At 41.8% G+C, this 26,489-nt stretch overlaps 2 protein-coding genes across 3 annotated transcripts in view; one reads left to right on the plus strand and one right to left on the minus strand.

The window, feature by feature from the left end:
* abcg8 (ATP-binding cassette, sub-family G (WHITE), member 8) overlaps positions 1–1,186 on the minus strand; it is a 58,349-nt gene extending 57,163 nt beyond the window's left edge. Inside the window, exons 1-2 of one of the 2 annotated variants that reach the window (XM_078557198.1) lie at positions 1,078–1,186; positions 498–608 (exon numbers count right to left, since the gene is read on the minus strand). In XM_078557198.1, the coding sequence (XP_078413324.1) occupies positions 498–608; positions 1,078–1,155 (189 nt within the window). In that variant the 5' untranslated portion in view covers positions 1,156–1,186. The remainder of the gene's footprint in view (positions 1–497; positions 609–1,077) is intronic. The other variant, XM_078557197.1, reaches the window with a different exon arrangement.
* Positions 1,187–1,578: 392 nt separating this feature from the next.
* Positions 1,579–26,489, plus strand: part of abcg5 (ATP-binding cassette, sub-family G (WHITE), member 5) — a 44,131-nt gene continuing 19,220 nt past the window's right edge. The window contains exons 1-6 of the mRNA XM_078557199.1: positions 1,579–1,739; positions 5,895–6,016; positions 8,973–9,109; positions 16,180–16,275; positions 17,918–18,050; positions 18,718–18,857. Coding sequence (XP_078413325.1) covers positions 1,579–1,739; positions 5,895–6,016; positions 8,973–9,109; positions 16,180–16,275; positions 17,918–18,050; positions 18,718–18,857 — 789 coding nt within the window. The remainder of the gene's footprint in view (positions 1,740–5,894; positions 6,017–8,972; positions 9,110–16,179; positions 16,276–17,917; positions 18,051–18,717; positions 18,858–26,489) is intronic.

Genomic DNA, 26,489 nt, shown 5'->3' on the forward strand with positions numbered 1-26,489 from the left:
AAATAAGGGGTCTCCTATTTAAGACGGAGAGGAGGAAAAATTTCTTCTCTCAGAGGGGCTTGAGTGTGTTTGGAATTCTCTTCCCCAGTGAGCAGTTGGGTCATTGAATATATTCAAGGCTGAGTTAGACAGGTTTTTGATTAACGGAGTCAAGGGTTATGATGGGGGGGGGCGGGGGGAGTGAAGTTAAGCCCACATTGAGATAAACCATGGCCTTATTGAATGGCGGAGCAAGCTTGAGGGGCCGAATGACCTTACTCCTGCTACTTCTTGTGCTCTTATGATACAGAGCTGAAATTGCTTTGGCGCAATTGCATCGTAATCAATAGTCACTCGGCAAAAATAAACACAGACTTTGTCAGCAGACCAACAACAAGCTCTCATTCCACTTTTGTTTGTTGCAAGAACACCTTTAAGGAGCTACTAAGCGGTCTGAAGTGAGTCGCGAACATTCAATTCAATCTCCGGAACGGTCCAAACAAAGAGATGTCACTCGCCTCATAATTGAGATCCCGCACCTGGATGATGTTGGGTTTGCCAATGTAGGTGAAGTAAAGGCTGTTTTCCTCCTCTAAGGTACAGAACAGCTGATCTCTGAGCCGGCCAGTCTGATTTTTTAAAACAAAAACAATGTAAAAGCGGCTAAAAAGACACAAACTCTTAATAATTACGTGTGAAAATCAGTAAAAAATCTAAAAATAGTAACGAGTTTTTTTTAAAAAAAAATCAAAGGACATCAGGAAGTTGTGAAGACGCTCAGCAAGTCTGTGGTGATAACCGAGTTCAGTCAAGTCTACAGGTAAAAGCAAAATACTGCGGGGTGCTGGAAATCGGAAATAAAAACAGAAAATGCTGGCGGAGGGGGGGGAAACTCAGCAGGTCTGACAGCATCTGTGGAGAGAGTGACCGAGTTTCGAGTCTGGATGCTCTGAAGGAGGGGTCTTGCAGACTGGAGGGGGTCACTCCCCACCTCAGACCCTCTGAGTTTTTTTTTCCCAGCATTTTCTGTTCTTTTTGTTTAAATCTCAAGTCAGTCTGTGTTTTGAGCCCCCCTGGGATCGGGGAAAAAAAACTCACCTCCTGCGGGTTGACCTCCTTGGTTTTGGACAGGCTGCTGCTGGAGCGGCGACTCGACTGGCCGGACACCTGCTGCATGGCTCAGGGAAAGTTGACCTTTAACCGCGACCCAAATAAAAACAAATGGATAAACAAACAAGCGGCGGCGGCGGTGCGAGACGGAGACCAGGTGTTAAAGGTGAGCAATGAATGAGCCCCGGCTTTAAAGGGACCGCTCGCTCGCCCGCCCCTGTCCGGGGCACCGCCTCGAGCCGCCCGGTCCAAGGGTTGCCACATCCCCGCCTGGGGCTTCAGAGCCAGCAGCTCATTCACCCCCTCACATACCCGAGCTCAACCAGGGTGGCCGCTCAGAAAGAAAGCGGAGATTTCTTCTGGCCCTTTAATTTCATGTAAATGTATATTTCGTTGCTTTGTAAATTTTGCATTTTTTTTTTTGGTCACCTTTTTCTCCTTTGCTTTTGCGTGTGTGTGAACGTGGGTAAGGGGGGGAGGTATGGTGGCATGAGCTGCTCGGAAGAAACAAGCGGTGGGATTGCGCCAGGAGAGGAATTTGGCCAGAGCGGCCGCGTGCGTTGTGACCGTCAAACATCAGACGCTGGTTCACCGGGGAAAGCAGAAGCGGCCAGTACAGTCTGTGTGAATCACCTCAGCTACACCGTCAGGTAAACACAATCTCCACCCCACCTCACCTCTTAACTTTTAGTTTACAGGGAGGGTGAGGGTAGAGGCGGCTTCAGTCAATAAATAACTCAAAAACCAAATCATTGCAAAGAGCGAGGCTTTGCTTTTCAGAAAACAAACACTAAGGTTGAAATTATATTTGAGAATTAGATTTTTAAGAATGAATGTGATGATTTATATGCTCTATTTAAAATGACTGATAAATCCTGACATTTCTACACATTTGCCCTCAATGACAATGCCTTTGCACTTAGAAAGTGTAAGATGCAGAACACTACTATTAATGCAATCTTACAAGTTTAAAACTCTTACCTATAAGTACAATTTTCTTCTCAATCAGGTTCAGTATATTAAAATTTGGGTTTTTAAATTTGACAAGTTAACAAATGGGTAACAGTTTCAGTAAATGTGTTATTTTATATGTTTTTGACATGTGACATTGTTAACAATAAACTGACAGTTATGTGTTCATTGTGATATCTGCGTCATATATAATTTTTATTCTCTAAAAGTTAAATAAAAACAGGAAAAGCACAATAAGCCACTCAATATTCAAAACAGAATGATAGATTGACATTTAGATGCGACCCTTTGAATGGACGAATAACACAAATTTATATAATGTCCTTTATGACCTCAGAACATCCCAAAACATTTCACAGCCAATGAATTACATCATTAATACTGGTGGTATAAGGGGTATAAGGGTGGTATACTGGCGGTATAACTCTGAATGTTAATCTAGCTGTTCCAAACATAATTGGATTTGCTTGCTGCGCATTTCCAATATTTTCTGATTTCATTTCAAGTTTCCAGCATTTTCAGTTTTTTAAAATTTCTAGATAAGTATAATGGGTGATAGCTGCAACTACAGGAATATTTGGGATGTGGGCCGCTACTTGTGTGCACAATTTGCTTGATGCCACCAAAAAGAGGGAGAAATTATACGCTGCTTTGGAAGTAATGAGTTTTTACATATTAGGTAACTTAACAAAAGTGTGTAATTGTATTGAGGACAGATGCTTCAGGAATTTTGCCCTAGTGGTTACTAACAACATGGAGGGACTTGCCCAAATTATGTTGACATGCCAATGAAGAGCTAGACAGAAATTCCCCAAAGTTTAATTCCATGCACTAGCAGCTCGGTATAAGGATGTATTAAATATCTGAATTTCGGAACAGCGGGGTTTAAATTATATCTGAAAAATTAGGTGTGTAAAGGTAAATAAAATTAAATACCTAAATCTTCCAGATTATGCAAATCCAACATTTAAAGTCATTATCACGTAATATTTTGCATAACATTAAAAGCTGTTCCAATAAAGTATAGGTTAAAAGGAAAACTGCAAATAGAAAGAATATGTTTATATAGTTCCCTTCACGTTCTCAGGATGTCCAAAAGAACTTCACAGCCAATGAATTACTCTTGAAGTGTTGTAGTGGGAGCAAATTCTGGAAATCTGAATTAAAAATAGAACATGCTGAATTTATAGCATGTTCAACTGAAAGAGAAAAACAGACTAAAGTTTCAGTTGTAATGTTTCATCAGAACTGGAATGGTTAGGCTGGCCAAATCACATTTAATAAAGTATTTTTATTCGATTAAAGCGCCATTTAGGACAATTAATTAAAGGACTTACTTGAATACAATTGTTTAACACCATGCCACGTTTAAAGATACTTCATAATTGGTATTAGGAAAACATATGAAGTCAGAAATTAGGATAGATGACAACAAGCTTCATCATAAAGATCTTTTTGAGAAGAGTTTTAAAGGAGAGGGAAGAAGAGATGTTTAGTGACTGAATTTCAAAGATGGCTGAAAGTTATGTCAACAATGGGAAGTGGGAAAAAATGGGAGAATGTACAAAAGGCTAGAGTCAGAAGAATGGAGGTTTACCAAGTGTTTAGCACTAGATGTCATTGCAGCAATAAGGTTGGGGCAAGAACTAACTAATGTAGGTCCACAAAGAGGAGTTAGCAGGACCTAGTACAGGACAGCATATGTACATCTGAGATTTGGTCAAGTAGGAGTTATAGTGAGTGTAGAATGAAAAACCAACAAGACAACCATTTTAATTACTTGTTCACGGGATGTGGACTTTGCTGGCTAGGCCAGTATTTATTACCCATCAATTGCCATTGAGAACATTGGCGTAATCCAGTCTGGAGATGACAAAAGGATGTACAGTACAAGGTTATCAGTGGCAAAGGGGTAGAGATAGGGTAGAGACAGGCATTATTGCAGAGGTGGAAGTAAATGGTCTCTAATGGAATAGATATGAATTCAGAAACTCCGCGTAGGGTTGAGTAGGATGGCTAAGGTTACAAATAGCTCTGTTTAGCCTGAAACAGTGTTGGGAGAAGGGGATGGATCCATAGAAAGGAAGCAAAGTTTATTGCAAGGTTAAAGGTGATGGAGCCAATATTTTGTACAATATTTCCAATATTGTATTGAAGTAACTTATTGCTACACAGGCTTTGCCACTCAGTAAAAACTCTGCTTGGGATGGTGAATCTATAAAATCTGCCCATTATTTCATACTTTTGTACATTCTCACTGATAATGGGCATTGTGCTGCCTATTGTGACATCAGCCCAGGGTTTTCGATTTCCTGGAGAGTTTGAGGCTAATCATATCAATTTTTTAATACAAAAAAACTAAAGTTTACAATTCAGGTTCCTGAGAGTGTGGGTTCCTAGTCACTAAGGGACAGAATTTTCCCCCTACTTTGTTGACAATGAAAACAAAACCACATAGAATAAATATGGTTATTTTGATGTTGGTGAAGATTTTACTTTGAGTGTAATGGTGAGGCTATCAGCACTTGCCATTATTCTGGAGTAAAACAGACAGCAGGCTCTGAAGTCTGCACATATGCAGTTAAATGTGGAAATCTAGAATTTGCTGTCAGCCTGTTTCTTCACAGGCTAGGCTAAACTGGTATCTCACCAGTAGACTTGGCATTGAAATCCATGTAAGGGCAAGTAGTTACCCAGTGGATACCCACTAAATAATGCAGAAAAAGTTGGGGCTGGCACATTCAGGAGTAAGTGAATTTTTAACGACATGATAATTCATATTTACTTCCAAACACCCTCTCTGACCCTGAAAATTTAATTTTATAAGTGGGGATTCTCATTCATTTAGAATTTAAGAAGTTATAGAGATTTAATAAAATAAATCTGCAAGTCTCGATGAGGATGTTTCAACCTTATAGGTTGAAGAGCCAAGCCATTGCTTGCCCTGCTCACACATGCCACAGATACCATTTTGAGGATGCTCCACTGGATTAGATGCCCAATGATAGCAAGTTGACACTCAAAAACCCGCAAAAGGCCTGTGGGCCTTTTGTGGGTCATCATCAGCATGATGAATATCAAGTGGCACTCCTTTACCACTGACTGTAAACTTTGGACTGTAGAATTAGCATAAGTTCACCCAGATAGATGCTTGATTTCTTAATTTGTTGTTAGCAGTGAATTGCCATGCCAAAATGCAAGTGGTACAGAAATAGCATGAATGTTTACTGGGAAAGCTGTCTTAATGGTTCCATGCTGGACAATTCCATCAAAATGTTCTGCAAAATTTATAACATCTTTTGTAAATAAATTAGTGCAAATGAGGTTTGTTTTAAGTATTCATTTATTTGTCCAGTTCCTTTCGGTTATTGGATCAAATTTGGCACTAAACTAGGAATTTTACTTAGGGTTAATGGATGGGAAAATTCTCTCATTGGTGCAATCACCCATAGGGGTCAGTGAGGAATTTTATTTGAGGTCAGAGCATAGAAGAGAGAGCTTTATTTTGCAGCTAAATGTGTATCCCTGACTTGGAATGCCAGCACTGGTGCTTAAATTACAACATGTCCCACTATCCAGTGCTAAATTCCTCATGTTAATGAGCGCAAAATTCACAAATAAGTGATCAATAAGTAATTGATCTAACTACAACATCAGAGACTTGTAATGATTGAAATTGTACCTATATTTAGCACCTCACTCAATCCTTATCTTCTTTCAGTGGGGGAAAAATGTACAATCATATTCAAAAATAATGCAAATGATGAGTTTGAAAAATTGTAATGGCTTTGTGACCTGCTGATTGTTTTATGTTTAAAATTATGTTCTTGCAGCGAGAGAGTTGGGCCTTGGTGGGATGTTCAGTCGCACCGTAAAAAGTTGACAAGGCATATCCTGAAAGATGTCTCGTTTTATGTGGAAAGTGGACAACTTATGGGAATTTTAGGAAATTCTGGTAATTAATGCACAGATGCATGGTTTGCTTTGTTCTTTAGATTTAGTTTTTTTTCCATTTGCTTTTTATTTCCAATTTATTTCCTTCGCAGTGTCCCTTTAAATAGTTCAGCTGAATAGACAGATGCGGGTCACCATCATGCCCATTCACTGTAATTGATTGGCAAGCCCTGCTAATGCCATGGCTGGGTTAAAATTTTATTTCCAATAGGTCTTCTCAATCATACAGTACTCTTCTAGACTAAGTGTGGGTAGCTATTCTGTTACTAGCCTTTAGCAAGTGGACAATACTACAGTAGTTAAACTCCTTCCCATCCATAACTTTTTAAGGAAATTCTTGGGGCAGAATTGTCTGGTCTCATTGGCGGCGGGCGTCATGGTGGACATGAGCAGGCAATATAGTGAGAAGCCCAAAAATTGGTTTTACGCTGTGGTGAAACCAGTTTGCAATCATTGGCTGCACCCGTCCGTGTTTTCTGCCACCGCACATCGGGAACCTAATTTCAATACTATGAATCTCATTATAAGCCCTGCTCATCGGAATCATGCCAATGTGTTTCACAACTGTACATAAGTGACATGCACCTGGCGAGCTGCACTTCACTTGGGACATCGAGGTTTGTTTGCTTACCTGGCTTTGGGCAGCACTCGTGGTCATCAGCGCCAGGCTTCGCAGTCTGCACATTATCACTTTGAGGAGGGCTCACAGCAGGTCTGTACCTACCAGACCAGCCGTAAGGCGGGGCTGGCTTTTCAATAGCTGCAGGACAAGGACTTGCTTGGGGAAGGGAGAGAAATGGCCTCAAGCAAGGAAATAGGTGGCAGGGTGAGGGTTGTACTGGGGAAGGGGCGTATCCCAGGGTGTGTGTGGGGACAATGTTGATCTGTGCAAGTGGCCTCAAGATGGTGAGGGCGGAGGAGGTAGCCTCCAGAGGAGATGAGGCCAGATGGTGATGTGAGAGTGTCTGTGAGAGAGTGAGTGTTGATGTCCCTTGAGCTGGCAGTGAGTGAGATGCCAATGAATGTGTGATTGCCTTGTGAGTGGTTGAGTTTAGAGTGATGAGATGGTTGCCTTGCCATAGCAGCACAGATGAGATCATCCATCCTCTTTCTGCACTGGATGGCCACCCTCTTCTGTGCAGCATTGGCCCTGAACACCACTGCTACTGCCTCCCAAGCCGGAGTGTTGAGATTGCTGGACCTCCTGCGGCCAGAGCGTCGGTAGAGGACATCGTGGCAGGCATCTGAAAGGCGTTCCAGTGACGGTTCACTGAACACTTCTTGGCTTTCAGGGCCATGTCTTCACTGGAGCAGTCCTGGGCTGCAAGCATTGAGAACTGTGTGCGTGCAGCTGTAGTTTAGATATGGCACCTAGAGTGAGGAAACTGTGAGGTGAGGACATGGCAGGCGATTCAGAGGCCACCTGCCAACAAGACGGCGTGTTTCCTGTGGCTGTATAATTGATGAGGCAGGAAGCGGACGAGACGGTGTGAAAATACGCCAGCGGTCGATGGGTAAAATGTCATTTTTCATGCCGCTGTCGCAATTAGTGCTAATCCGGGACAATTCCGCCCTTGGTGTCTGGTTGCTCTCTTCCATTGATAGTTCCTCAGAAATTGGGAAATGGTCAGAGAATCATGGATGAAACTAATTTGATTTAATACCATGGAATAACTCCACGCAGCCACATTCCCTGCTCTTTCTAATTGTCTACCCCCTTCTACTGAAAGCTTTGCTCATGCTGAGTGCTATCAACTTTCTTTTTTCCAGCTTAATGGTAGTTCTTTGTGTAGTATCCTAGACAGTGATGTTGGCTAAACTTTTAGGTGTTGCAGCAGCCCTGAACCTTTCTTCACCCAACTTTAACTCTCTGGGCCGGGATGAAGCGTGTGGATAAAGGGGGACACTGATTAAAGATTATGACTTGCAGTTTCCACTAGGCTATGCTTATATTTGTGAAGTTTGCCCAAAATCAGCCAAACTAGTGCAAAAGATCAAGAAATTTAAACCACAAATTACATCCAGTGCAAATCAAGTTTCCTTTTTGTGCTTGTTTAAAATGCATCGCACTGGAAGCAGGCACCATCCACAAAACTGGCCATGCACCCAGATAGAGTTAATCACTATGGCAATTTTCTGCGAATGACACCCATGTCTGGGCCTTCGAAGAGGCTGTTGTAGTTAACCTTTTTTTTTAGGTGCAAGAACACTAATAGGCACCTTTTAAAACATTTTAAATATAAAAAAAATTAATTTACTAAGACACTGACTACTGTACACCAGTTAAGCTAGTAAATGGTTTCGTATAGTTTTTTTAAAGTTGATTTTAGTAATTTATGGATGAGATACTCTGATCAAAAATGCTTATTTTTGTGATGAACTCATTTTCAGCTGAATTAATAAAGCTGCACCAGGTTGTCACTCTTAAATATATCAAGGAATATTTTTCAACACAAAAACGCTCTAAAGCACTATTTGATTACACTGGTTCATGGAAGACTTTACATTCGGAGATATACAAGTGAGTTAGAGCAGGAACTTGAATAAAATAACGCACTTCTGAAAGCTAGCATACATATGAATGCAATTTGCACCTGGATTGCCGATGCACCCAAAATGGAAAGTCTACCCTCAAGAGTGAGAATTTTTATTGTATTTTTCGCCCCTATCTTCTGTAGTGCCGAAGTGCTGTTACCATTTAATATAATCCATTGCCACCCTGGCTGAGATCAACTAACCCAACACTGATTGCGCATTGAGGCTGAATCTTCCTGGTCAGGTAGCCAAGAATGCCGTCAGGCACTTCTACCATTACCATACAGGGACATAAGAGATTGGACAACTTAATGTAAGATGCATAAAGGTTTTAATTATTTTTTGTTTGTACTGTATATAAAAAAGCTTGCAAATGTTTTGTACCAATACTGTAGTGCCATGATTATGATTTTATGTTTTAGGATCTGGAAAAACCACTTTGTTGGATGCAATTGCAGGAAGATTAAGTAGGCAAACAAACCTACTTGGTGATGTATATGTGAATGGGTGCAGACTTAGAAAGGAACAATTTCATGACTGCTTTTCATACGTCTTACAGGTAATAGTAATGCAATAATTAGCTTAAACTGTAACCTTGTAACAATATGCATTCTTCTGCGACACTTTGATTTACCTATAGAAAATTTACTACATTGCAAACGTTTTCAAGTATAGAACTGATTTTGTTTTCAATTTACACAGGATTACGTAGGATTTATGGTGCAGAAACAGGCCATGTGACCCAATCAGTCCCTGCCAGTGTTTATGCTCCACTCAAATCCACTCCCATCTTTTCTCATCTAAATCTACCATTGTAATCAGCTATTCCCTTCTCCCTTAAAAGCTTGTCTAGCTTCCCATTAAATGCATCTATTCTAGTCACTTAACCACTCACTGTAGTTCCACATTCTTACCACTCTTTGGGTAAAGAAATTTTTTCTGAATTCCTTATTGGATTTCTTGGTGACTATCTTCTTTTGATGGCCTCTAGCTATGTTTTACCCTGTCTCTATCCACGCTATTAAAACCTTTCATAATTTTAAAGACCTCTATTAGGTCACCCCTCAGCTTTATTTTTTCAAGAGAGAAGAGACTCAGTTTGTAAATCCCTTCCTGAAACAAGGTATACTTGCCATAGAGGGAGTGCAATGGAGGTTCACCAGACTAATCCCTGGGATGTCGGGATTGTCTTATGAGGAGAGATTGAGGAGACTGGGACTGTATTCCCTAAAGTTTCGAAGAATGAGGGGGTGACCTCATTGAAACTTTCAAAATTCTTACAGGGGGTGACGAGGACATGTAGGGTAGAATGTTACCCCTGACTGGTGAGTCTAGAACCAGGAGACATAGTCTCAAAATAAGGGTATCCATTTAAGACCGAGATGAGGAAGAATTTCTTCACTTAGACGTTGGTGAATCTTAGGAATTCGCTGCCCCAGACGGCTGTGGAAGCTCAATGAGCATGTTTAAGACATAAATAGTTAGATTTCTGGAGACTAATGACATCAAGGGATATGGAGAGAGCGTGGGAAATTGGTGTTGAGGTAGATGATTAGCCATGATCTAACTGAATGGTGGAGCAAGCTCGATAGGCTGAATGGCACTTCCTGTTCCTATGAAAAGTAGTTAAGATGTATGCCGGGATTTTCCGTGCCCACTGGCATCGGGCGTGCTCGGTGGTGTGAACGGACAATATGGCGCGATCGGTTTCACAATGGCCTGAAACCAGTTCGTGATTGTCCACTCAGCCATGGCGGGCCGTGTTCTCCACCATCGGACATCAGGAACCTCATTGTAACACATCAACATATCATCATTAGGCCAGGCCGCCAGACTCATCCCCCCTCTCACTGGATCGTCCGCCCACGTTGGCAGGAAAACATGCCAACGTGTTTCACAACAGCACAAAAGCAATGTGCACTTGGCAGGTTGCACTTCTCTCAGGACTTCAAGGTTTTTTTGCCGACCTTGCTTCGGGCAGCACTCGCAGTCATCAGCGCCAGGTTTCACAGACAGCACCACATCACTTTCAGGTGGGCTCACAGCAGGTCTCTACCACCAGACCAGCCATATGTGGGTGGCTTTTCAATGGCTGCAGGGCTAGGGCTTGCTTAGTGAAGGGGGAGAAGTGGCCTCAGGCAAGGGAAGAGGCTGCAGGGCGAGGGCTATACTGGGGAAGGAGGGTAACCCAGGGTGCATGTGGGGGCACATGTTGATCTGTGCAAGTGGCCTCAAGATGGTGAGGGATAAGTAGGCAGTCTCCAGAGAAGATGAGGCCAGATGGACATGTGAGGGTATGTGTGAGATATCCCTTGAGCTGGCAGTGAGTGAGATGCCAGTGAATGTTATGGGCTTGAGTGTGTGAGTTTAGAGTGATGAGATGGTTGCCATACCCTGGCTGCATGGATGAGATCATTCATCCTCTATCTGCATTGGATGGCCAACCTCTTCTGGACAGCATTGGCACTGATAAGCACTGCCATCGCCTACCAAGCCGGAGTGGTAATGTTGCTGCCCCTCCTGCAGCCAGAGCGGGCTTAGAGGATATCATAGTGGGCCTCCATGGCATCCAAAGGGCGCTTGAGAGCTGCAGTCTTCTTGCCTTTCAGGGCCATGTCTTCTTTGCTGCAGTTCTGGGCTGGAAGCACTGAGCGCGGCTGTACTTTAAATGTGGTGCCTGGCGTGATGAAGCGGCAAGGTGATGACATGGCAAGTGAATCGGAGCCCGCCCACCATGAAAACGGCGTGTTTCCCGGTAATGCTTGAATAATGTGGCAGGTTTGGGGTGATAAGGTATGAAAACCAACCATTGCGCTGGTGAGTAAAATGTCACATTAACTGCCCGCTACCACACTTAGTGTAAATCTGGGGCGATTCTGCCCATAATTTAATCTCGGTGAGGAAATTTCTGGAAACGATCATTTGGTACAAAATTAATCATCACTTAGGCAAATGTGGCAAAGGGGGAGAAAGGGCCTCAGGCAAGGGAAGAGGCTGCAGTACGAGGGCTGTACTGGAAAGCCAGCATGAATTTGTTAAGGGCAAATCGTGTTTAACTAACTTGCTTGTGTTTTTTGATGAGGCAGCAAAATGAGTTGATGAGGGTAATGCCATTGAAGTGGTGTACATGGACTTACAAAGACATTTGATAAAGTGGAGCACAACAGACTTGTGTGCAAAGTTACAGCTCATGGAATAAAATGACAGTAGCAACATAGATACAAAATTGGCTGAGTGACAGGAAACGGAGAGTTGAGGTTGATGGTTGTTTTTCGGACTGGAGGAAGGTTTGTAATGGAGTTCCCCAAGGGTCAGTGTTAGTACCTGATATACATTAATGATCTAGACTTTGGTGCACAGGACACAATTTCAAAATTTGCTGGCAGTACAAAACTTTGAAGTATTGTGAACTGTGAGGAGGATAGTGTAGAACTTCAAAATAATGTAGACAGGTTGTTGGAATGGGCGTGCAAGTGGCGGATGAAATTAATGCAGGGAAGTGTGAAGTGATACATTTTGGTGGAAAGAACACAGAGACAATATTAAATAAACAGTACAATTCTAAAGGTGGTTCTGGAGCAGAAAGACCTGGATGTATATGTGCATAAATCATTGAAGATGCAAGGACAAGTTGAAAGTGTGGTTAATAAAGCATACAGCATTATCAATAGGGGCGTAGAGTACAAAAGCAAGGAAGTTATATTAAACTTGTATAAAACGCTGGTTTGGCTTCAACTGGATTATTGCGTCCAGTTCTGGGCACTTTTGGAAGAATGTGAAGGAGTTAGGGTGCAAAAAAGATTCATGAGAATGGGTCCAAGGATGAAGAGCTTTAGTTACATAGATAGATTGGAGAAGTTGGGACCATTTTCCTTGGAGAAAAGAAGGTTGAGAGAAGATTTGATAGAGGTATTCAAAATTATGAGGGGTCTGGAGAGAATAGATAGAAAGAAAGAGTCCCTATTGGTGGAAGAACCAGAGGGCACAAATTTAAGGTAATTGGCAAAATATGCAACGGCAACATGAGGAAAAACTTTTTCATGCAGTTAGTGATTAAGATCTTTAATGCACTGTTTGAGAGTGTGGTGGATGCAGGTTCAATTAAGGCATTCAAAAGGGAATTGGATTATTATTTGAAAAAGAAGAATTTGCAGGGAAACAGGGAGAAGGCAAGAGAATGGCACAAGATGAATTGCTCCTTCAGAGAATCAGCACAGACACGATGGGCCAAATGGCCTCCTTCTGTGCTGTGTTATGAAATGTTAATTTATAATGTCATTGGCTGGACATACATATGTATTGAACTTTTTTGAAAAGGACACTTTCCTCGAGCACAGGACACTGGCTTACAGAACCTATTATGTTGCATTTGTGAGGGTCACAAGCAGCTTTTGTGGAGACACCTAGTCTGTGGAACTGTCAGAGAGAGGTCACATGACCCAGCTCTTGGGTGAAAGATACTTCATTTTCTAAGGTCAGAGAGAGACTGCCACAGGGGCAACAGCCTTAACCTATCTGTCTTTCTTCTGAAACCTCTCTCATCAAAGCTAAGCTGTTTGTGATTTGAAAAACCCACCAGAAGACCTCATTGCTGCAAACTGAGAGTTCTTAGGCGAGGATTCCGAATCAACACCACTGTCTCCAGTAAGAAACCCCCAAGAACCAGCAGCTACTGTGTACTGGGATTCTTCAGATGTAAACGAGCATCTGGACACTCCGTGAATTTTTTTTTCTTACTTGTTACTTGGCCAAGTTTTTAACATCTGATACCCTGCAGAGTTTTACATTTTTGCATCCTTTGGGAGAGGAGTTGTGTGTGTTGTTTTTGTATTAGAACATAAGAACCAAGAGCAGAAGTAGGCAATTCAGCCCCTCGAGCCTGCCCCGCCATTCAATACGATCATGGCTGATCTCATTTCGGCCTCAACTCCAATTTCCCTCCCTTTCCCCATAACCTTTCAACCTGTTACTAATTAAAAATCTGTCTATCTCTTCCTTAAATTTATTCAGCGTCCCAGCATCCACTCCACTCTGAGGTAGTGAATTCCACAGATTCACGACCCTTTGAGAAAAATAATTCCTCCTCATCCCCAATTTAAATCTACCACCCCTTAGCCTAAAACTATGGCTTCTTGTTCTAGAATGCCCCACAAGCAGAAACATCCACTCCACTTCTACTTTGTCTATCCCCTTTAGCATCTTATATACCTCAATTAGATCTCCTTTCATCCTTCTAAACTCTAACAAGTACAGGCCTAAATTGCTCAATCTCTCCTCATAAGACAAGCTCTTCATCTCTGGAATCAATCTAGTGAACCTCCTCTGAATTGCCTCCAATTCAACTACATCCTTCCTCAAGTAAGGGGACCAAAACTGTGCACAATACTCCAGGTGCAGTTAGTGGGTAGTTGGACATATTTGAACCTTTTAAACCTTTCGTAAATAATTTCTGCACCTTTACCTGAGTGAGTTTTAGCAATAATACTAACTCTTTACTTGTTAACTTTTGGAACCTGACTGGCTTTTTTCTTGTACTGTGCTATACACAGTTAACTATATATTAAATTAGCAATGTCATCTCCCTTTTAAATTAAAACTCAGTTATAACCAACTCAGGAGTGGGACAAAGAGAGGAGTCAGTTCACGCCTGTTAATATGGACGTTACAGCTGTAATCATTCTATGATTCTATGGGCTGAATTATAAGGGGCGGTGTAGTCCTTGACTTACTTATCTCAGCCAAAATGGTGGTAATGATGCCACAATTAGTTTTGTGTCCCTGGATTAGAAAAGAGAAAGTTAATAAGGATTTCAGTAGTGATTGCTATCCCAGGAAAGTGAAGAATTCACTTCTAGACGTGTGCCAAGATTCACACACTGTTCGATGAAACAGAATATCTCATAAGGCGATGCAATCTATTGGGAGTTCCAACACACGGTGCTGAGTTGGGAAGATGCGGTGAGTTTCTGATTTTAGTCATAGGCTGCTGCTACTCAAAGGCCAAGTGCTTTTTGACATGGAAGGAATGACTTAATTAACAGAGTTTGGCGATGAGTTTGTCTGTACCCAGCTGAGAATGGTTTGTGTTATAGGGAGACCATTGAGAAGAAGGGGACTTTCGCATTTTGCAATTTTACTTTTGATATTTCTTTGCATTCAGCATGACTGATTGCTGTCACAGGCAAGCTCTTGCTCGCTATAAACTAGAGTGTATCTCTACTATTCCAGTATTTATGTAATTCATAACTACCCTATAGATTGAATGGAAAATCCTTGCCGATGTATTTTAGTTTCCTGATTGCATGCCTTCATTTGATCTTTATTGAATTTGTAAGACAGTAGAATAAGTATTTAATTAAACTGAGGCTTAGGCTATAAAATGCTAAACTATAATTGGATAAGTGAACAGGAGCTGTAAATTTAAAATAATTGCATGCCTAATTTTTCCACCTTGGAATAATAGAAAATAACAATAAGTCACTTCTGTTGCAGTAAATTTTAATTTGAGCTGCTCCTGGCTCAGGTGTCTGATTTATGTTTTATGTTTTACGTTATTTGATTTTCCCGGATTTTCTGATATATTTATATTTCTCTGTGTTTAGATGGACCTAATTAGAGCGCGGTAGGTCCAGATATATTTTCAAGATTTGACTGTGACAAAGAAAATTTAAACATGTAGCTCTTAAACGCAGATAGAACCAGCACTCAAATATATGTTCAGGGTACCTGCAAGGTGTTGCATTTGAACTGAATGGCTTGCCTCTTCCCTGGATACTCGTTGCAGACATGACGCTTGTTCTGAGGCTATTACTTATCAAAACAAGCTGGGTCCTTTTTCACTAGTGAGCCTAGTTTTCATTTTTAATCCCATTATGTACCTTAACAAAATAAATCAATAACATGGTGCATATGGACAAAATACTTTATTGCACAGGTGCAAAATAGAGAAAATGTCTTCCATTAGCCAGGTTTGTTTTAAATAGATTATTTCAAAAGTAACAGTGACAGTGATGCGGCCATTCATATTCCTGAAAATATGGGACTCTTGCCATGGAGTGCTCAAAACGTAATACAGATAACCTGGTGCTAAATTAGTTGATCTCATTCATAACAAAATATAGGATGCACCAGCATTTATGGCAATTTGCAAGAAAGTAGAAAAATCAATCAACAGCTGTTGCAATTTATTGTCCAGTAACTCATAATGGAGAATGTATATGTGTGAATGTCAATGAGACTTGGCTGTAGTGCTATTTTGCAGCTGAACAGCTTACTGGTACCCAAACTCCAAACCAGCACATACCACCTGGGCTCACACTGAAAGATTGGCTTCTAGGGCAAGGTACCAGAATGAGTGCTGCCACACAAGTGGACTATGCTTTCCTCCTCCTCCAGCCACTCTCTCTGACTGTCTACCCATCTCCCCCCCCGCAACCACCACACTCACACATGCACACTCGCCTTGCACACACAGCATGATTCACTCCTCAAGGAAAGAGGAAATATACTTGTGTGAAAGATTTTACTAAAGACTTATGAAAAGACCATCAAAAGACAGTAAATTAGACAGCAATACAGCGTTTAGTTTCTAAGATGAACTCACGATACTCATCCTTTTTTCTTCTGCAGAGTGACAATTTACTCAGCTACCTCACAGTGGAAGAAACACTGACTTACACTGCCTTACTAGCACTACGTGGACATTCTAATGCCATCAAAAAAAAGGTACCCCTTGCTTTTCAGGTGGAAAGAATTGCACCCTTATCATAGTGAGGCTGTGGTGAACGCAGCAGTCCACCACAAATTTGGAGATACACTCCGGCGTGTTGAACTTTCCCCCCAAATGTCCTGGCAGCAGGACCATTGCTTGAGAACGCCAATGATATTTTCCACAATGACCCTTGTGGCATCATGGCTCCTGTACTCGCATGGTAGGGTGGCAGAGGGGAACCATGAGCCATGTGTGTATCAGAAGTACCCCTTCTCTTCAAGCAGCCAGCCTCTTATTCTTCATGGTGATCCAAAGATGTTGGTAACAGCAGACTGCCTTAGGATGAAGTCATTGTGCTTGATGCCAGGATTGTGGGCATTGACTGACCTGATGGTCTGGGCGTAGCCACATAACCTCATGGCATAACCCTTTGCAGTTCTTGTACATTTCCCTGTTTGCACGTAGAGTCCACAGAGCTACGTATGTGCAGTCGATGACTCTCTGCATCGTTGGGAAGCCCGCTACCTTGGCAAAGCCATGTGCCCACTAACCCTGCTTCTCTCTGTTAGAGAGAAGATGGTGAAGTCTCCTCTTTGCCACCTCTCAGATGCAGTGATGGTTGGCGAACTGGGAAATATTGGCAACGTCCCCTGCTCTCGCTTGGAAGGACTCAGTTATGTAGAAGTTGAGAGTGATGGTGGCCTTGGCGGCTACTGGCAGCACTATACTCATCATGTGAATCACAGGCGCCTCAGGCATTGTTCCTGCCTGATGTTGACGTAGGAAATGTTCTGCTCAAAGATGCTTGATGGCTAGGACCTTCTGTGGAGTGCCTTCCTCCTCCTCCCTTGGCGCAGTTCTTCCCCTCTTGGCTGCGCCTCAGTTCTACCTCCCTGTCATGTTGGAGACCCAAGAGGGACTGCACCTACAGTCCCCATTATTGTAGAAGCCTTTCTGGTGACAGGTCACAAAACTCATCTGTCCTCCCTGTTAGGATTCTCCAACATTCCTTTCCAAAGCCAACAAGCCACCAAAACGCCACCAAGAGCACACGACAGTACTTCCACAAACTTTGCGAGAGCAGAAGCAAGTCAAAAAGCACCTCACCTGCAAGTTGGATAACTGGAGGACTTGTGTGAGATCAACTTGAGAGGTTGGTTGGTGTTACAGTCTTTCCACTGTCAATACTTTTGATGCATGCTACATCCCTACCTGCATGGGGTGCTGCACGGGCCATGCTGGACGTGGCCTGAAGTGTCATGCCTGGCATTTTGAGAGCCTTTGGCTTCCGTAACGCTGGCTCCAGCAACATCACAAAGCCAAATTTTGTGGCCTTGGTGCCTGAAATAAACTCTATAACTTCAAGTAAAGCACACTTAGCTTTTACATACATTCTTTGACAGTCTGCAGATTTTAATTCTTAATCGATTTGTTGAATAATTATATTAATATAGAGAGAAGAATTAGGTAGTATTCTTTGTCGTAAGATCACTTGGCTTAGACACAAGCGTGCATGCTTCAGTGCTATGCTGTTTGCACTTTGGTGATTTAAAACTGCAACTTACCTGGTAAATATATTACAAGGCTAAGGTTGACAATACAATTGAAACACAATGAAAAGTTCATTAACTAGATCTTATATACCTGTGTCTACAGGTGAAGTCTGTCATGTTGGAGCTCAGCTTGAGTCATGTGGCCAATCACATGATTGGAGGCCACGTCTTTCGGGGGATTTCTGGGGGTGAAAGACGTCGGGTCTCTATAGCAGCACAACTTCTTCAAGATCCCAGTAAGACCATGTTTAAATATAATTTTAATCCAATTTTGCTTTAATGAGGTGTAATTGCACCTCATTCAGGAGTTCCATAAGAAGGACTTGCATTTCCTGATCTCAGGGTGTCTAATTGATAGGTTCAGATGGATTAAACAGAAAGTAATGAATACCAGGTTTAACAACAAGCTGTAATCTAATAGAATCGTTTATATGGTAGTCATGCAAAGACTACCTTGATGTGAGTCCTAAGTAATAATTTAATTGAGGGTTGTGAATTCAAATATAACGAGAGGATAGTTGGATTTTAGTCTGAACCCATAATGTTTGGTCACAGCTTTGAAACTGAATTTAATTCTGTGTTTAAATGTGACTAATATTTGTTACTTTAGCAGTTATAATTCAGAATCAGCAACAAAAGAGTGTGTTATTTGAAGTTTTTGTATCATTTGTAAGTGATTTTTTTATGCTACAGTTTTACCTTTCAAATAGTCGTGCTATGTTGACAAGAGGATACTAACTTTTTTTGGAATGCAATTTCTTTCAAATTCTTTCACCAAAGTTCTTGGTGAAAGTCCAAAGTTCAATCTTGCAATATTAACAGTAAAAACACTATTGTGCTTTACTTGGACATTCTATGTATAGTTTATCTTATATTTTGATAAATGCCAGTCTTTTTTTTCAGAAGTAATTTTACTCGATGAACCGACCACAGGCCTGGACAGTATGACATCCAACCAGATTATTGTCCTACTTTCTGAACTAGCTCATAAAAATAGAATAATCATCTTAACAATTCATCAACCTAGATCAGAACTTTTCAAGGTGAGTACGCTGTGAATGTACTTGATTAAGCTTTATCAAATTAAGTGCTTTAAGGGATGAATGTGATGACAGTACAAATTTATATTCTATTTGCCTAGGTAGCGCAGTGTACTTGTGCTCTGAAATACTGGGGGGAAAGAGTCTCTGGGAGTTATTTGTGATGACACTACAAATTTATAATCTATTTGCTTAGGTAGCGCAGTACGCTTGCACTATGAAATATGGGGGGCGGTGGGGGTGGTGGTAGAGAGTCTTTGGGAGCTATTTGTAGCAAAATCCTAAATTTGCAATTTAGAAAACAATTTTGTTGCAAGTGGCAACTAAAGAAAGTCTTTCGCAACTGCAGGATCTGATGCTGGACTAAATGCAATAGTGCCAACCCCACCACCTCACCAATCAGGAGACAAGCTTTATCAAGAAAGTTGGTTTAAAAAGCATGAGTTGCTATGTTGTTTAAACATTGACTGTTGATTTATAAACCTCATTATTGGTTTATTTAATCTCTAACAAGTAATTTGAAGTTACACTTACTCCTGCAGTTTAGTTTATATATGGTTATAAAAGCAGAACCAGAGTGTACTGCTCAAAGATCCTTGATCTTCATGCATTCCTCTCCCCATTAAATGTTGTTCTCCCTTCCAAATTAAGACTGATTAACAATCCCATAAAGAAGGAAATTCAGTTCCATGCTTTTATATGTGTTAGTCCAACAGTTTTGGCCAGTAAATAGCCATCTCATTTACTCAGAGAGTAAACCCTGTGCATTGGCTTCCGAGGTTAACATTGTATCCTTACCCTGATTTGTAGTCTCAGATTTCCGTGAACCAAGGATCCAATTGCTGGGATACAGAAGCAGATTTTACAATGTAAACACAGGAAGCTAAGGCACAGATGTCACTCTCCTATCACTGGAGCTGCAAAAGCACGAAATATAAAAACACTTTTAGGTGTAAATGGAGATCTGACAACAGTATCAAGACTCAGGACAAACTATATCTCCCGGGCTATTGGGTCTCCAGACTATGGGTCACTTATATGAAAATGCCATCAATGGCATTCCATCCCCATCAAAATAAACCATTCTGGTAATGTAGTCTGGTAACAGAAAACCACATAAGCAGATATAAATAACATTGACTTGACCATGCTTCAACATTTAATCACCTGGGTACTAAAATAATTATTTTTCTTCTGTTTAGATGGATATTTTGCTAGTAAAATCACATTCAGTACCTTAACAATTTAAATTATAGAAGTGGAGTCAAATTAAATGAACTTCATCATAAAAAATTGATTATAAATCAATCTATACCATAAGTTATGTTCTATTATATATGATTTTACTTATTGTGGATATAACATATGTTGTCATATTATCAATATTTTATGAAAAGGTTGGGGGGGGAGGAAATTTATAAATCATTCAATAATTGTAATGCTGCAGTTGTTTATATGATTAGTGTGTGCTGTGTCTTTGACAATAAATGTTTACCTCTTTAAATATGATGACTGCTTGTAATAAACTTGATGTCCCGGACAGGTTTCTTACTTGAAAACAGGTAACTTTATTACAGAGCTTGTTTAGAAGCTACATGCTTGAACCAGGTTGACGACTAGAAAGCTCCGCCTCTAAGATTACCCACACTTAGGGCTCGTTCATCGGTACAGTCACGTGACCCCTAAAGGCAATAGAAAAGTTTATACCTACAATCACTACATTTCCTCCCCTTTTAGTTTTTCTTTCTACATTTCCTATTTACAAAGATTATCTTAATCCACAATATATACATATATACACAGGTCATGTGATCAAAGATTAAGTCTCTGAGGTGGTTTTCTAATTCAGTTAGAGTGATGCAATCTATGACTTGAGATTCTCCCACTGGTTTAACATAATCAGGAACTGCAGCATCAGGGGCGTCCTTAGACAATGGCAGTTCAGGATTAGGTAATTCAACAGAGACATCAGGTATGCCTATTCTGGATCGATCTGCCACCTCAGGGTTTAAAGGTTTGACATCAATTACAGTTGGAATAGCTGGCTGTTGGAATGTCTCTCTTCTCCTTAGATGATCCACATGTTTTCGAACAATCTGGTTTTCCACTTCCACTTGGTATGACAAAAGTCCAGTTTCGGAGGCAATTGTACCAGGAACCCAACTAGGTCCATTTCCAAAGGTCTGCACGAAAACTGTATCTCCCACAGTAAATCTTCAAGCTTTGCTGTGAATATCGTGATTCACTTTCTGACTACTCTGTTCCTTCTCTACCTTCCCCTCTAAGTTTGGAAACACCAGACTTAAGCTTGTATGAAGGCAGCGTTTCGTCAGTAATTCAGATGGTGTTGAACCCATAGTTGCATGAGGAGCCGTACGATAATTGGGAAGAAAACTTGAAATTCGAGTTTCTAATGCACCTTTGAATAATTTCTTCATTCCTGATTTGAAAGTTTGCACTGCTCTTTACGCTAACCCATTGGATGAGGGGTGATATGGTGCTGTTTTAAGATGTTTAATTCCATTTAAGCTTATGGGGCAGAATTTTCTGCCTGCCAGGCGGGTGGGTCCGACCCAATCTCCGGCGGGCAGGGAGCCGATCCCCGCTGGAGAAGCGAGCCGCGCTGTCATTTTACGTGGGCGGGTCAATTAAGGCCCGCCCAGCATGACGTCCGGCGGGAAGCGCTATGTGCTCCCTGTGCGGGCGGGGGGGATTCCCCAGAAGCGAGAGTGCGTTCTTTAGCGCATGCACGCAAAAGAACGCACATCTCCCTGAGGCTATGTGCTGCCTCAGGAAGATCGCTTGCACTTCTAAAAATATGACAATTGGGAAAAAAAAATTCCCTAACATGTCCCCCTCATGTGACAATGTCACATGAGATGGGACATGTTCATAATTTACATTATAAGTTAATTAAACTTTTTAAATCCCTACATGAAACCTCATCCCGCTGGTGGAGAAGATTTCATGTTTTTTCTATTGCCCACCGGGGCTCCTGGCCTGCCCGCCAACCTTAGGGTTGGACGGGCAGGTCGTTTAATTGCTTCAATGATCCTTTCAATGGCCTCAATTGGCCATTGACAGGTTGGCGGGTGCATAGCTGATTTGGCTGTGCCCCAACCTTCCTGAAAATTTAAATGGCACGGGATGACGTTGGGGGTTTCCCCCGACGTCATCCTGCGTCATTTTACGCATTGGCGAGCGGGCCCCGCCCCCTGCTCACCGACGGCAAAATTCTGCCCATGAATCTCTGAAATTCCGTACTAGCGAAGGTAGTACTGTTATCTGAAACAATGGCTTCTGGTAGGCCATGTACGCTAAAACATTGGTGCAGCTTTTCAATAGTTGCACAAGGTGTCGGTGATCTAACTTCATACACATCCATCCACTTAGAATGTGCATCGATGATCAATAGAAGCATGGTACCTACATAGTCTATTTGTAGTCTAACCCAGAGTCGACCAGGTCACTCCCAAGGATGCAGTGGAGCTGAAACAGGCAACTTCTGCATTGTTGCTGACGCTGGAGACAATGCTTGACCATTCTTTCTATGTCACTGTCTGTGCCTGGCCACCAGACATAGCTTCGCACAAGCATCTCCATCTTCAAAATGCCTGGATGTGCATTTTGAGGCTCTGTCAAGAGTGGTTCTCTTCCTTGTGAAGGGATGACGACTCTTGATCCCCAAAACAATTCCATCTTGACAACTTAACTCAGTTTTACAGACATGGAATGGTCTTATCGCTTCAGGGACTGGTGAATTTGACCATCCTTGCAATACCTGGTCTTGGACTTTTGACAAAATTGGATCCCTGTTTGTCCAATTCCTTATTTGCTTTGCACAGACGGGCGAAGAGTCCAAGAAATTCAACACAAGTACAACTTTTTGCGGCACTGGAGCATGTACAATTCTAACTGGCCACGGAAGACGACTGAGTGTGTCTGCATTTGCAATATGCACACCAGGACGGTGCATAAAGATGTACTCATACGCCGACAAAATCAAAGCCCAATGTTGAATTCTGGCTGAGGCTATCGGCGGAATGGCTTTATCTTCACTAAATAAACCCATTAATGGTTTATGGTCCAACACAATGGTGAAATGTTGTCCAAAAATCAGTGCAGACACTGATAGAATTTCTTCACTCCAAATATTACTGATAAACCTTTCTTTTCAAGTTGTGAATAACCCTTCTCGGCTGCAGGGAGGGTTCTGGAGACATAGCCTATTGGCCTTTCGGAACCATCTTCCATCCTGTGGGACAACATCACTCCCACGCTGTAAGGAGATGCATCACAGGTTAATATTAATTCTTTTGATGGGTCATAATGTACGAGTAGACATGATGAGTGTAATAGCTTCTTGACTTTTACGGAGGCTTCTTCTTGTTGCGTATTCCAAGACCAACGATGGTTCTTTTTCAATAATAAGTATAAAGGGGCTAACGCTGTTGACAAGTTTGGCAATTAGCAACCGTAATAATTTATCATGCACTCCTACACTGGTAGGAGAGGGCGCCTCCTTGATTGCCCTGACTTTCTCCTCTACTGGATACAACCCCTGGGGGCATCCACTCGGTGAACCAAGTAAGTGACTTCAATCTCTTGGAAAGTAGCTTCTCTTTATTCAATCGTACACCAGCTTCCAAAAATTTTCTTAAAACCTCTTCTAGGTTGGCCAAATGTTAGGCTTCCATTGATCCTGTGATCAGGACGTCATCCAGGTACACCGCAGCTTGGGGAAACCCTTGTAATAGGGTTTCCATAGTCCTTTGGAAGATTGCACATGCAGATGATACACCAAAGGGTAGGTGTGTATATTGGTACAGGCCCTTGTGCGTGTCAATGGTTACATACCCTCTAGACATGCTGTCCAGCTCCAGCTGTTGGTATGCATGGCTCATGTGTCCAGTTTGGTCTAGGATTTCCCTCCAGCTATCTTAGCATATAATCTTCAATCCTTGGGATAGGATATTTATCTAATTTAGCAGCCTTGTTCACAGTTAATTTGTAGTCTCCACAAATGTGGATAGTTTGATCTGGTTTCCTCACAGGATCTATGGGCATTGCCCATTCTGAAAATTGGACTGGCTGGATGATGCCTAGTTTCTCTAAGCAGCACAATTCTGCATCCACCTTCTCCTTTAGGGCATAAGGCACAGGTCTGGCCTTAAAGAATCGGGGTGTTGTCTCCGAATCTACGTATATTTTTGCTTGTAGGCCTTTTATCTTTCCCAGTTCATCACAAAATACACTGTCATATTACCTTAATAGCTTAGGAATTCCTCCTGTTCTCAAATGAAATATTTCTGACCAGTGGAGCTTAATTTTTTTAAATTAATCGCGGCCCGAAGATTAGGTCTTTCACCTGTTACAATGATCACGAGAAGCTGGGCTGTCTGTTGTCTGTAGGACACAGGTACTATGGCAATGCCTTTTACCTGTATTGACTCTCCAGCGTATGTCTTCAGTTGAGCCGTGATTCGCTCCAGATTCAGTGGCTGGGTACCTTCATTTAGGTATTTTAATGCGTGTTCTCCCACCATTGTGGTTGAGGCTCCCATGTCTACCTCCATGACTAGAGGCTTCCCATTCACTTGAAGGGTGACAGTGATTGGCTCAGTTTTTACTGCTTTGACATTGTATAGGGAATAAGATATCAGTTTCAGCAGCTTCTGGTTCAGTTATATTGTGCACGTCAATCATCTTAGTCTGCTGTCTGATTGACTGTCTCAATTTCACCCTGCATTGCTTTATTACATGCCCTTTTTTGTGGCATTAGTGGCATTCTGCCTCTTTAAATCTGCAGGTTTCCAAGACATGGTTACCCCCACACCAGTAACAGATTAATTTCTGAATTGCTGGTGAGATGCTTCCACCAGCATTTTCGTTTATCGAGCAGTAGAGACTATCTCCCGCTTTGGGATTGTCTCTCTGGTTTTTGTGCCATGTCCAGCTCAACTGAAGAACAGCGCCATGTTGCACACTTTATAAAGCCTGTGAGTCCCTTTCAGCACTCTCCATTGCTGGCGTTATTTCCATGGTGCACTTCAAATCAATGTTAACTTCTGCAAGTAAATGGCGCTGAATGGTGTCGTCATGAATGCCACAAACCAACTTGTCCCACAACATGTCATTGAGTGTATCTCCAAAATCGCAGTTCTCAGTCAACTGTTTCAACTTAGCGATATAAATTGTGATGGACTCACCTGTGACCCTTACTCTGGAGTTGAACTTAAACCTCTGCATAATTACTGATGGCTTTGGCTGAAAGTGCGTCTTCATGAGGTCTACCAGCTTGTTAAAAGGTTTAGAATTGGGCGAGTTCGAGACTTCAGACTACGGATGAGGTTTTGTGTCCTGCTACCACAGGCACTTAAAAGAATTGTTTTCTGCTTCTCTGTCACTGCTGTTTCATTCGCCACAAAATAAATACATAGGCGCTCTATGTACTGGCTCCAATCTTCCATTGATGAGATATAAGGATTGATTCTGCCCAAGAGTGGTATGACTGGTGAGTATACTTTTCTTTCTTTCCTTAAGAATTGATGTACTCACATTCACAAGGCGAGGTGCAGCGTTGGAGCTATTTACCCTCATTGCCAATTGTAATAAACTTGATGTACCAGACAGGTTTCTTACTTGAAACAGATAACTTTATTACAGCGCTCATTTAGAAGCTACATGCTTGAACCAGGTTCACGACTAGAAAACTCCGCCCCTAAGATTACCCACACTTAGGACTCATTCATCAATATGATTACGTGACCCTAAAGCCAGTAGGAAAAGTTGTACCTACAGTCGCTACACTGCTGTTTTATAGGAGGCAGTCAGGGGCTGGCATAATGTTTTTTAAAAATCCCAGTGGCAGCTTTGGGGCTTTACAGGGCTGCTCTCTGTACCCAAGTTGCCAGACAGCAGAAAGAGGGCTGGGTTTTTGCTGAGTTGGGTAGACTCTGCGCACCTTTAAAATGGTGGGCGGGACCGAGATGTGGAAGTCCTGCCGCTTTTTCTGACAGATCCAATTTTTGCTGGCTGGAGGAGGGATGCGGGCATGATTTACACAGGAGGAAAACCCAAACTCAGCAGGGACACTTGAACTTAGTGTTGAGATAAACAGACCCCAATTTAGCTGTTCCAAGGGCCTTAACCCATAATGTGAGAGTCACAAATTAGATGTAAATGCTCTTAAAGGGTAGATAGGTCTGTTTAAATGTCATGATCTGAAGTTTTTTAAATCCTCTGTTCTCTAAACTTGAAAAAAAGAACAGGCTGAAGCTGTCAGTGAAGGTTTAAAAAACACTTGTCTGCTGGGCTGCTTTGATTTACAGGCCACCTGGTACAGCTTAGAAAAACAAATTACCATCTGTTCATGCCGTTTCAACAGAGTTCTTTGTTAACATTTCCCAAGGGCAATTAATATGTCATTATGAATGCTTGGCTGAGTTCCCAAAGTTACAATTATCTCATTGGGTGCTGGCAGTTTAAAGAGGCTATTAAAGGACTAGCTGTCTTTGATGTGGGGTCTGAATAGAAGTTTGTTTGTTTTTAAATGAGATTAACTACTTGAGATTCAAAAGCTTTAAATGGGTTTCATGAATGGGAGCTTTTTTCACTATCAAGTGCGTGTGAGTG

This window comes from Cetorhinus maximus, chromosome 14, assembly GCF_964194155.1.
Source record: "Cetorhinus maximus chromosome 14, sCetMax3.hap1.1, whole genome shotgun sequence".
NCBI classification, from domain to species: domain Eukaryota; kingdom Metazoa; phylum Chordata; class Chondrichthyes; order Lamniformes; family Cetorhinidae; genus Cetorhinus; species Cetorhinus maximus.